The sequence below is a fragment of the Anarhichas minor genome, unplaced genomic scaffold (genome assembly GCF_050575085.1).
Source record: "Anarhichas minor isolate MPS153535 unplaced genomic scaffold, ASM5057508v1 ptg000054l, whole genome shotgun sequence".
NCBI classification, from domain to species: Eukaryota; Metazoa; Chordata; class Actinopteri; order Perciformes; family Anarhichadidae; genus Anarhichas; species Anarhichas minor.
The window spans coordinates 4,179,863-4,192,625 of NW_027466500.1; the positions used below are offsets into that span (position 1 = coordinate 4,179,863).

Here is a 12,763-nt window from a genome sequence, read left to right on the forward strand (position 1 = left end):
TGTTACTTAGCAACAGCAGTGATTGCTCCTGGCCATCGTTTTTTTTAACGGAACCCCACGAGGCTCATTGTAACGTTTTATAGCGTTACAGTAAAAATACTGTTTCCTCGCCATTTTACCTCAATGTGTGCTTGGTCTCCAGATATGATGGTGCTAACAATAAAAAATGTACAATACAATCTGATTTAGTTTAATTATTCCTATAATGACATTTTCTGGCAGTTTCATACATCTTTTTTTTAAACAGACATGTAAAACTATAAATAAAGTATTTTCAGTTTCACGTCCATGTGATATATTGGATGTTATTTTAATCTCAAGTAGTCCTGTAACAAATTGCCACTAACAGAGTTTCTTAATTGACTGTTTTAGGAGCACTACAGCGCTGTGATCTTGCCTGATGAAATCCAAATCAAAGGCCCAGTTGGCACCGCTGCCATGGGCAGAGATCCTTGCGTATTGGGTGCTGTCCTTCGGCTCTCATCTGTACTCGTTCTACCAGCTGCACAGATTCTCCAAAGGTAAAGCAGATAAGATTGACATCTGTACGTTGGTTCAATGTATTGAGAAGAATGGTTTCAAGAAAAATGAAGCTGTTGTTTCCCCCGTTTCGTTCCCTCAGAGCATGAAGCAGGATTAGAGAGAGAATTCCAGTTGGAGAAAGGCCTCGTTCAGGGTTTTAAAAGGGTAAGTTCAATGTGGAAATTACTGATTAAAACCCCAATCTGAACCAACACAAGTTTGTTTTAAGTCCATAGTGTGCAGTCCTAATCTAAAGACTTTATCCATTTGGCTCCCTAACACATTTTTGACCATTCAAAGTGCCTTTTCAACAGGCTTCAGGTGTGATTTAAAGGCCCATGGTGAAGTTATTTGTGTTTTTGTCAGGACCCATCAGACTTTGAGTGGACTTTCTGGACGGAATGGGCTAAGAAGTCTTTGCTGTGGACTCTTGTTGGTCACGGCGTGATATCAAGATTGACCAGCATCTTTTACCCCAAGGTATAGGAAGCAGCTGCTACAGTACGGTTAAGTGGAATATTGCCATTAGGTGTTAGATGTTTTAATCCAGCATGTGTTTTATGTTTCTGCAACAGTTTCGGGTGCCAGCACTCACGATATATGGCTTCTTAGCAGCCAGCAGTGTGCTGGGGATTAAAGGAGTGAGTGTGGTGCTGGTACATCTGGGCCTGTCCTACTCAGTGGCCCAACTGCGAAAGTCAGCTCTGTCATGGGCCGTCAACCTGCTGCTGCTCTCCACACTTCACATCCAACCACTTCAAGAGATCCAGGTGGGTTGGATCACCTGGATTACACTGGTTCCTGGTTTTGGTGGGGTGTCTTTATCTTGCATTAGAAGGATAGGACAGACAAGTAAAATATGTTTTTATTAGAAGCAAAAGACATTAACAGCAGACAAAACGCAACAGAGTTAGGATGAGCAAGGGACTGCATCTCCACTATGTGTGTTTGTGTCTATAATAGCATTGTATGAATTAACTGTTTCATGCTATGTTCCTGTAAGTGCATTTTGAGATCGTATTAATTCTTTCACCAACCATTCGATTATCACTATATGTTATATTTGTAAAGAACACAAGGGGGCACACAATACCAAGGAGAAGTCCAACCATTTGGCCACTCAGCTGTATTTCTCTATGTCCCTACTGCAAGATATAAGTTGAGTGAATTTATCGAAGGCATTTACATACTAAGCATGCTATTTCCAGTATTTCTTAAGGATTAGAGAATGGGAAAAACTCTCCCTACAAGCACTGGAAAATAGCTCGTGTTCTAAAAGTCAAGCATGTATTGCAGTGAAAATTAGAGAAATACAACAAGAAAATGATATTTTACCAAACTGTATTTTCTTCAATACAACAGAATGATTAAAAACAGATAAAAAAACATTTTAATTCAGCTTTGATATGACTTCAGGAACTCAATGCCAGTCATGTGTACATATATTTATCATTATTGACGCTGGCTCTTAGTATTCCACAACCCTTGGGGTCGTCCTAACACCCTCCTCTTATAAACCTAATCTAACTGACGCAAACGTGATTACAGCCAGGCAACTATGCTCCAGGTAGAATGATTGGAAATGTGATTTTAGTAAGTGAAATAGACCCGACAGACTCCTGTGCTCACACAAAAAAATAGCGCACAGTTTAGTCCCGTGTTCAAGCACTATTTCGAGAGATATCATATTCCCAAAGCTGTTAAGCGGGCCTCATTAAAAGTTGTCTCAAGTTTATTCCTGTGTTGACAGATTTTCATAGTGTCTAAATATGCTGTTACCCGCTAATGTTCTCATTTAAATGTCATATTTTTAAAAAAAAGAGCAATATTTAGTGTCGGATGGTAACTATTAATATAAAGGTTTTCCCAGGAATGTGTTAAAAATAATTGGCCATGTCTCTGTATTCCTCAGAGGGGCTGGTATCAGACCGAGGAGGAGTACTATCTGCTCCTCTTCAGCGTCGCCGTATGTGGTCTGCGCTTCATCAGCTTCAGCCTGGAGCATTGCTGGGCCCCTGCAGACCGGGGTGGACTTGTGCAGCTCGGCTGGTTGTTTTCATACACCTTCTATCATCCTTTCTTCTACAACGGACCCATTATTACGTACCAAGACTACATCGAGCAGGTAAGACCGCCAACGAGGGTTCTCATGAATTTAGTCTAAACATGCCTAAACATAGACATCAGCGGTAGGGTTGTTACAAGAGGAAATTAACTTAAATCTTTCAGATGTGTTTGTTAACAACAAGCCGACTTTCTACACTTGCAGATGCGGAGGTCTTCGGAGGACTGTGATGGAGACAGAGCTGTCTTTACTTACTTGGTGCTCAGATTAGGACGGATTATTCTGTGGTGGTGCATCGCAGAATACCTGATCCATGTAATGTACATGCACTCCATCCAGTCCAATGAGACCTACTTAGAAATCCTCCCTCCCTGGGCCTTGGGTAAGTCTTTGTGCTGCATGTATTTTTAGGCTGTTGTGTACAGTATGATGTAGATTTGTATCTTCAATGTTTCCCCAGTCGATTCAGACACACTCTGAACACATTTTCAAGATGCAGAAGTTAAACCGAGTTACCCCCACAGGAACTAGTTGGTTCATCAGCTGTGTCTTACTCATTGGCCTCAATTCATAACCAGCCGTTATGATCTGTGGTGGGATTTTGTTTATATTTTCATAAAGTATTTATTTGCTTTTCGCATTATTTATTCACAAATTGAAGGCATAAATCAGCTACTTACCCTCGTATTACCCCTTTGTGTCTTTGCAGGATACTGTATTTACGCAGGTGGCCCCTGTGGTCTATATATACTCTGCATGTACAGCCTCATATTGATCATATTTTAGATGTGAAGCTCCTCTGGGATTTTCAAGTTTCTTGCTAATTCATTAATTATTGGTCATTTACTCGCTCACCATTGTCCTAATCTGCCCCCTAGTTGCCATAAACAGGTATAGAAACTGAATTATGATCATTTTTTTTTTTGCAATTCTGCTCAACTGTTCTCAGCAGCTCTTTTATGTCAGCAAGAAATTATGTTTGCCAAGTCATCAACTATTGATCCCTTTGAGGTTTTTAAAACAGAGGGTTTGATAATACAGGGTGTTGTATGCTGCACAGATTAGAAAGCCCTTTGGGGCAATTAAAGAGCGTGTCTTAATTATTAAAATAAATATTCCTTTGACCTCCTTTTCCTCCTGCTACAGGAGGTCTGGCCCTGGCACTGGTCCAGTTCTTCTTTGTGAAGTATCTGGTGCTGTTCGGCCTTCCGTCCACGCTGGCTACTTTGGATAAACTAGTTCCCCCAAAGCTTCCCCGCTGTGTCAGCATCATGTACAGTTTCACAGGGATGTGGAGGTAAGATCATGTAGTGGAACAAATCACAGTGAACACCGCTGACATAAATAAAGTGCAGTATTGGTCTCATCGCGTTCCTTAACACGTCAATGAAAGGAGAAGCTTGCATCTTGTGTTATTGTAGAAGAAAGGGTTAATTTAATGTCAAGTGCCTTAAGTGGTCACTGTGCTTTGGCAACAAGGGTTAACCTCTTGGTAAACCATCATTTAAATCTCTCTGTATTCAAACCACTTAATAATCAAAATATATTAAGTATCAATCAAAATCTCTCACTCACAAAATGTCCATTAAATCAACAGAAACCAATTTCAAATTCAGCCTCCTGATGTGAAAATCAAATGCCCCCTAATTAAATAAACTGTCCGAGGAGACAATGAGCAGGATGAGGGTCAGTACAGAAATAGATGCTATTAGGCCGGGCGTGGAAGGTGGATGAGGGGCTCTGCACGTTAACCTGAGGCAGAAGAATAGGACACGCCTGGAGAGTTGCAAGAAAGAAGACTTAACGTGTCGTTTTTTGGTTCTCCTCTGTGCTTCTGTTAGTTCTCTCTTCCCCAGCTCACAGGTGTGTCTGATCTATCTCACCTCCTTCCTTTCCTCTCAAGGGAGAAATGTGCTATTCTGTAGTTTTTCTTCCCCTCCCTCTCTGCTGCACTTGTTTGGCACGAGTTTGTAGACACACACACACACACACACACACACACACATGGACACCTCATGCTGAATAATTGATGTCCTATCTACCTCTATTAAAGTAAATGTCTTGACGACTGTTGCATTTAATAAGCTCATTTAACACTTTTGCGACCAAGCAAAGGGAAAGACTATGCCTGCTTTATGCTGAAGGGGTCACAATTGCTCAAGTTAAATAAACACACACATTGCAGTGCTTGTTAGATGGGAATACGGCACCATAATCAGCAAGACTTCAAATGTAACACGGCTACGTTTCCTCTGAGATATGCCCAGTCACCAGTTTATTAGGTACACCAAGCTAAAACCTGTCTGATTCAACAGTCTTACAATAAATCCTACCGTTATTAAGGTTGTATGAAGGCTATATTGTTCATTTTTTTGTTGTATGACAATTTTGGATGTTGCAGTTTGTGGTGTTGAGCTGTATTGCATTATACTAACTGGTGTTTCTATTATTTTGACCACCCCATTTATATGAATAAGAGTAGGCAAAATAACAGAAACATCTCTCTGTATAATGCACGAGCTACAATCTCCAAAACAATAATAAAGTTAAAGGATATAGCACAAAATACTTTGGATAAGGCAATACAAATAATTCATTAATATTGCAGGATTGATCTATTAGCTAGCTGTACCTAATAAACTGGCAATTGAGTATACGAACAAGATTCAAGCAATATACCCAATATACAAGAAAGAAACATGCAAGTCAAAAAACAGTGTTTGACTGTGAGTAACATCTGTTTTCCCTCATGGTTATTCTATAAAATGACCAGGCAATGGAGAGTTTTATGCCCCTCCCTCATGGCTAAATCACTCTGTTCCCAAATGTAATTGAAAATGAGAGACTGCTCTGTTAATTCGGAGCACATACAATCGACGTGGAAGGCTGTGTGTTTGGTTTTTGCAGTACAAATGCACTGGCTGTGGACCAGATCGACCAATGTGCTGACACCGATGCACTCCAATCCGGCTTGTGTGTGCTGAGCTGGCCAATGTTGACAACATTGATGGAATGCATAAAGCTGTCCACTGACATCATTCAGTTTATAGGCAGCACACAAAAAAAATAACCTGTTTTCTAATCTTCTTAATGACCAAAGAGTGCACACGCAAACACACATCCATCATACAGCATCATACGGCATGTGAAGCCCAGAGCTCAGGTGTTTCTTACACAGTGCTGTATTATTATGTAAATGTCTGACTCAATATTCATTACATTTTTTTTTGTTCTCTCTCAGGCACTTTGACGAGGGCCTGTATCGATGGCTCATCAGGTAAGAGGCACTCCATGAGCAGAGGACAGACTAATGCAGATGTTAATGCTTACTAAAAATGTGAAATGTCATCGAAATCAAATAATAACTCTAGAATATCTGTCTGTCTGTCTGTCTATCCATCATTTAATCTGTCTGTCTGTCTCTCTATCTGTCTCTCTCTCTGTCTGTCTGTCTGTCTCTCTATCTGTCTCTCTCTATCTGTCTCTCTCTCTCTGTCCGTCTGTCTCCCCATCTATCTAATCTATTTTTATCTCCGTCTATCTCTCACTCCACCCATAGCTGGTTACATATCTCTCTATATATATATATATATATAGCTTTAAATATATTCATAGTTTTCATTGCCTCATATTTTGAATAGCGTGCCGTGTGTTTATTCAACCTTTATCTGTTATTTTTCACACACTTACTGTAAAGAGCTCATTTCCTGCAGGGCAATGAACTTGTTCAGTTGAATAACCTTAAAATAAAACAAAGAGAAGGTGCCATTCTCCTGCTGCCGACCCACATGTGTCATCACAATGGACAAGGATGCTGCATTTGCATGTAGGCTTTCTCATGATTATGAGGTCGGATGCTGTTGGTGAATAGTTCTTCTGTTGTGCTGCTGTTCCTGCACCCTGGTGAAATGCCTCCTTGTTTAATATGTGCATATGTAATGGGAGCATTATGTGCCAGCTCACTTGTACTTTGGACAACGTACATTATTAGTTTCTCTGCTTGTTAATGATGCACACTTGGCTGAATGCAGCCTATTGGGAGGCTATGATCCACTTGGTAGACGCCGGTTGCTCCATTAAGGCGACGCTGCAGTTGCACGGTTGTCAGAAAACACACTGATATTCTGTCAAAATGCTCCCTCGTCCTGGTCGTTGTTCGCTAATTAGCTTTTGTGTTGACACGTATGATGGCGTGCATGTTCACCTGCTTTTCAGGTGTTAAAGATGAATTAAATTGGACTGTTTTGGAGATGGCTACAGAGGATCCATTTAATTAGCAGATTCTGAAGGCACAGTTCACCCCGAAATCAAAAGTACATATGTTTCCTCTTACCTGTCGTGCTATTAATCAATCTAGATTATGTTGGTGTGAGTTGCCTAGTTTTGGAGGTATCGGCCGTGGAGATGTCTGCCATCTCTCCAATATAATGGGACTACATGGCACAAGGCGTGTGGTGCTCAAAGCGCCAAAAACACAGAACCTTGTTGTGGGCAGTTTCATGCAGGAACTATGGTTGGAAGAAAAAGAGTTCCTACTTGAAACTGCTCTGTATTCTCTGTATTTTTGGTTTTCTAAATTGCAAATGCAAGTTGCCATTTTAATCCATTTGTCCATTGAAAATAGTTTTATCCTGCCTAATGGCATCACTTGCAATTATCCCACTGCAGAGGCAGAACGATACCCGTGACACAATGCCCCGGCGTTCTTTCTCGCGAAAAGTGCTTTTAAAGAGCTTTTAATGCAGTTCTGAAATTCTGTTGAAATTGTCTGAAGTGCGCTCGATGAGTGCGTAGGTGTTAAATGATGTGCTCTGCATGACACCCCGTCTCCCTGAGCAGCTAAGTGGCTCATTCTTAACCATTACATTGCGCTCTGCGTGCCACTGTGTCTCAGGTTCTCTGTTTCATAGTGATCAACCAACAGAAGAGCTCTCTCTGGTTGTTTGATTGAGTTATTGCTGACACACACGAGGAGGAGCATACGCTCACGGAATCATGGGGCGAAATAGTTCAAAATAATATTTATATAATTAAAAATAAATAAGCGGGGGCTTGGATTGTGTGTGTGTGTGTGTGTGTGTGTGTGTGTGTGTGTGTGTGTGTGTGTGTGTGTGTGTGTGTGTGTGTAACAGTTGCCTGGCAGTTCATTTCCAGTCTCTAAAACTTGTCCACATGTTGTCTGCACCATCTGCTGTCAGTACTCAGGTGTTACATAACACACTGATTACTCATCTATTGCAGTAATGTACGTCTTGCAATTTTCATATTTCGACTAACCCCTGTTGAGCATCCGTCTACATCTAATTAATGTAAATAGACTGATAGATACTCAGTGTGTTCAGGTGTTCGGTTTGCTCGAACACTCTGGTTCCTCTCCATCTGCTCTTGCGCCTACTTTCATCCTCCAATATGGCCAAGCTGGCCACTCTATTTAAGGCTCAGAAAATGCTGGCTCATCGTTCAGGAGCATTGATTATCCACAGGGTGGCTGAGATAATTAGTTCCCAGCTCAGCAACACCAGACAGAACGTGTTTGTTTGCGTCTAAGTGTGTTGGAGTGATGTAGCATGTCGAGACTCTCGGTCCCCCGGGGGACAGACGAGCTTCTCATAATATCTGAGACCTTTTGTCTTCGCGGCATGCACGACAATCTTAACTGATTGTTGGGGGTATGATTCACCTCATGTGGGCTATGGGTATACAGCTGCTATTTTTAAATCACATAAAGTGTAAGCTCATTTAATCCACTGTGGAATTCAATGCATGCATTATGTGATGTTTTACTCATTAAATCTCGGTTTTATCCTATGATCTCATGTTGCAGATACATCTATGTGCCGTTGGGGGGCTCACGGCATGGTCGTCTTTACAAGGCGTTATCGACCGGCCTTGCGTTCGGCTTCGTCTGCCTCTGGCACGGCGGCCACGACTACTTACAGTACTGGGCCCTGATGAATTGGGCTGGAGTTCTGGTGGAAAATGGACTGAAGTCTCTCTTCGCCTCGTCGTTTATTCGCTCCATTGTTGTAAGTTTGAAATCTAAATCCAATTTGAAAAAAAAAAAAGGATGTTAAAAGAGATTAAAATTGTACATACAGATATAATTCCCTGGTTATTCCATCAATTGGATTTTCAGTTAAGATGTGTGAAGATGATGGAATCTTTCTTGTAGCTAGAAATAATGGGGTCATGTAATCTGATTTAATAAGAAATGATGCCTGGAGCTGCGACAGTAAATACAGCAGACCGACTGGTTGGATCCTGTCGCATCTAATTGGCATAAAGGAGCAAAATATATAATTGCAAAATACATAATAAAAATATATATAATTGGGGCAATTGTGGCTAAGTGGATAGCAGGGCCGTCTTTCAATCAGAGGGTCGGCGGTTCGAACCCCGGCTCCGGCTCCGCTAGTCGCATGTTGATGTGTCCTTGAGCAAGACACTTAACCCCAAGATTGCTCCCGTAGCTGTGCCTACGGTGTAGAAATGTGATAGACTCTGAATTGTAAGTCGCTTTGGATAAAAGCATCTGCTAAATGACTGTAATGTAATGTAATGTAAAAAATGAATGTGAGTTAAAGTATGTTTCCAATAACAATAGAAACATTCATCTTGCTTCTTTGGACTCCGGCCTTGGGAGAAGGTTCATGTTATAGAATAGTAATAAGTCTGATGCCAGACTGTAATCCTTCTAGTTTATGGCCACACAGTTCATTAGTACCAGGTGCTTTGCTACTCTTTGCCTCTCAGATTTACAATGCAAATCTCTTGTGGTTCTTTTGCAATTTACTTATTTATTTACTGATTTCCCAGGAGCAGACCTTCTCTGCGGCGATGGAGAGGCGCTGCATTGCCCTTCTCTCGGCCTTCTCCACTGCCATGCTCATCCTCTCTAATCTGGTGTTTCTTGGGGGGGGACATGTTGGCAGAATCTTCTGGAAGCGTGTCTTCATTCAAGGTAAAGTGTCCTCCACGACACTCACTCAGGAGGATTTCTGTGAGCCTTTCACTTTGCAGGATTGTTTCGGATGATATTCATACATTTGTTTCGGTTGTAGAGGTACCATCAGTCACTGTTCAGTTGCATCATGGGACATTTCACATTCTACAGTGGTGACAGCAGCTAACGATAGTACGTCTAAAGCAACAATTAGAGAGAGACCAACCTCTGGATATAATAATGATGATGATAATGACACCTTTACAAAACAATGTTGATGAGGTGCTTTACAGGGTGGAAACAATAGAAAATTGAAGAAAAATGGAAAATGTTAATAGTAAAAACCATTTTAAAAAACAATAAAAAGATATACATACAACTATAATGAAAATCAAGCAATATGACATTAAACATAGTCAAAACAAAACAATTGAAATAAAACAGATGGTGAGGGAAGGTAAGGATCACAGGGAGACTAGACTATAAAAAGTGTGTTGTAAGAAGAGGTCACACTGGACCATCATCAGTACAGAGACATCTGCTTTGTGGTTGTGCCAGCCCCTGTTTATCTCCCCGTGTCTTTATTTGGCTCATTTGGTACCTAAAGCAAGATGGCAGCCCCCCCCCCCCCTCCAACAGCCTGTCTACTCAAGATAAGCAGTCTGAGCTGCACTCGCCACTGGGGTGGGCACAGACTCAGTGCCGAGAGCTCAGCGCTGAAACTTCATCATATGATATAAATATATATAAATATACATGTTTTGACAAGAAGAGTTAATGCTGAATTAAAAAGCAGAGTTTTCTCATTTTTAAAGTAGCATTAATTGATTTTTTTTTTACCACTTGGGGTCAAGCTGTAAACACAACAGTGACATTATCTTATAAAGCCGGTGTTAGTGTTTCCTATTCCCACATCCAGCAGGACCCAGAACAACATTAGCATTCATCTTCCGTTAATGGCACATGTCTTTGGGCCTCGTCAAGTCGAGCCCAGCAGCCTGACGAATATTCCAGTCAGTTAAGCTTCATTGTGACAGGAACATAATTGTTGTGAGGCGGGGAAAGCTCACAGTAAATCGTGTGTAACTATCAGGCCTCTTCTAGCAAACTCGGTGTAAATAAGTGAAGAGAAACCTAAAAGTAAGAGCAGTGTGTTTTAAAACACCATTTCTGTTGTGAATTATTCAGAGTAAGACCCAGAAACTAAACAGAGAATCTCAGCTTGCCTTTAGGAAAATTAATTCGGACCATATGATAGTACAAATCAAGATATAACATGGCGCTGCCTGATGCTTACTTTAAAATGTTTAGAAAGACCTTTGAACAAACCACTTGATCATTTTGTTGCTAGTGTAGTCGTGGTTTTGTACTTTAAATGGAAACGAAATGGATCCACCAGAAAAGGCCTGAGGCAGTTCCTTGTGTCTGCATGTGTCTGCACAATAAAACATCGCTGCGCTTTGCTTCATTAACATGAGATCAATGCTTTTAAATCAGCCGGTCTGCACTTTTTACTGGTGCAGGCAGTGGTGCAATTGCACTCTTTGACCTCCCCGGTGAAACAAGAACTAATTCCTGATATTATTGTATGTTGACTGAGTTTACCAGTAGCATCACCTCGAAAAAACCACGATCGGCTCTGTGAGTCTGTGCGTGCACACAGCATGGTTTTTAGGTAAACGCTGACGTCGGCGTGCCTGCATGCTCACAATTATAATGCTAAGATGATGATTTTTAGCAGATTTAGGTAATGTGTAGCATGTTAGAATGCAAGTATTTGCTTTTCAGCACTAAGCACAGCTGAGGATGACGGGAATGTCATTAGTTTTGCAGGTATTTAGTCTCGTCAGGTATAAAGAAATTACAATTTTGACTTGATGATGGCGCTAGATGAAAAGTCAGAGGTCACCGAAGAGATCTGAATTCACCCTGAGTGGAACATAAATGTCTGCACCAAATTTCATGGCAATCCAATATTTAGATATTTCAGTCTTTCTGGACCAAAGACAAACAGACATAGCTGTCCTTTGAGCGATTCCATTAGTCTGCCTAAAAAACAACCTCACATTTGCTAATTTGCTGACCCACACATGAGTTGTAATCAGTCAAAATATAACGTAGCCAGAGACGTAGAAAAGGAAGAGCTCAACCAACAAGTTGTCAGTTTACTGAGAAGAAGTCTTTTATTTAGTTTTGAGTTGCCTCTCTGCAAGTTTGACCTCATTTGAACACAAAGTACTCTGTTAATCAAGCGGCAAAAGAAACCGTGGTGTAATTATAGCACCGGTTGATTAGAGTCATGGTAACATGCAACTGGAAGAGATTTTTTTTTTGTTCACTCTCTGTGCCAGGAGTTAGTATTAAGCAACAACTGCTACGTTCCAAAATGGTAAAGATCACTCTTAATTGTAGCCCAAAGTAACTCACATATCTAGTAGTGGTGTATGCTTCCTCTAACTTCTGCTTCTCACTCTGTTAGTTGGTAACAGCAAAGGTTAGACTACTGGTTGGGGAATATATTTCACACTGAGGGCTTTAATGAAATCTACGTAACTGCAAAGACAAAACGCTGGCACGTCTTGAAACTGCAACGCTTGCTGGTGGTGCGCGCAGGGCCCCGAGCTAAAAGGCTTCGTGTGATGGATCTAGATGTCAGAAATGCATCACATTTGTAATCGCTCACGAGCATTCCTAATGTAATTAAACCAACATTAATAATTAGCTGGCATTTACCGGAAATTATGCTTATTTTCTGCAAACGTCACGTCAGCATAGCATAAATATTTATCAGCGGAAAATCTGGGTTTTTCTAGGTGTAGCCCGTGCAGCATTTCTCTTCTGCAGACAGGAAACGGACAGTACAGCTGTGCATAAAGCAGCCCGTGTGTATGTGAATTAGATTTTGACATGAATGGGAAAGAATAGACCATTGAAAAGCATTGTGGCTGCAGGTGCAGGTTACTGAGATAATCTGGAGGAGAGCCAGTTGGGGAGGAGGTGCAGACAGCTGTCTTTACCTGCCTGCTCGACCCTCTAAGACACGGCTATAAATAGAAAAAGAGAGTAACCGTAACACAGCACAGCACAGCACAGAGAATTAACCAAACCGCCTACTGCTCGCTGTCTCTCTTGCTCTTGTAAAAGAATGCAAGTCTTTGTAGTAGTTACCTGGAAAACGCATCAGAATATAGCAGTCTAAATATTTCCTGTTACAGATAAATACATTCTTTTCA

General features: G+C 41.1%; 1 protein-coding gene across 1 annotated transcript; it reads left to right on the forward strand.

Annotated features, from left to right (window-relative positions):
* Nucleotides 1-400: 400 nt before the first annotated feature.
* hhat (hedgehog acyltransferase) lies at nt 401-12,495 on the forward strand. Its single transcript, XM_076075889.1, has 11 exons — nt 401-521; nt 623-687; nt 889-1,002; nt 1,098-1,292; nt 2,435-2,647; nt 2,792-2,969; nt 3,734-3,884; nt 5,829-5,864; nt 8,412-8,613; nt 9,404-9,548; nt 12,482-12,495. Exons 1-11 carry the CDS (start codon nt 401-403, stop codon nt 12,493-12,495), a joined length of 1,434 nt encoding a protein of 477 aa, XP_075932004.1.
* The last annotated feature ends 268 nt before the right edge of the window (nt 12,496-12,763 follow it).

Coding starts and splice junctions, on each gene's coding strand:
- hhat (XM_076075889.1), top strand. CDS start 401: ATGAAATCCAAATCAAAGGCCCAGTTGGCACCGCTGCCATGGGCAGAG. Junction 688..888: donor TCGTTCAGGGTTTTAAAAGG/GTAAGTTCAATG, acceptor TGTTTTTGTCAG/GACCCATCAGACTTTGAGTG. Junction 2,970..3,733: donor CCTCCCTCCCTGGGCCTTGG/GTAAGTCTTTGT, acceptor CTCCTGCTACAG/GAGGTCTGGCCCTGGCACTG.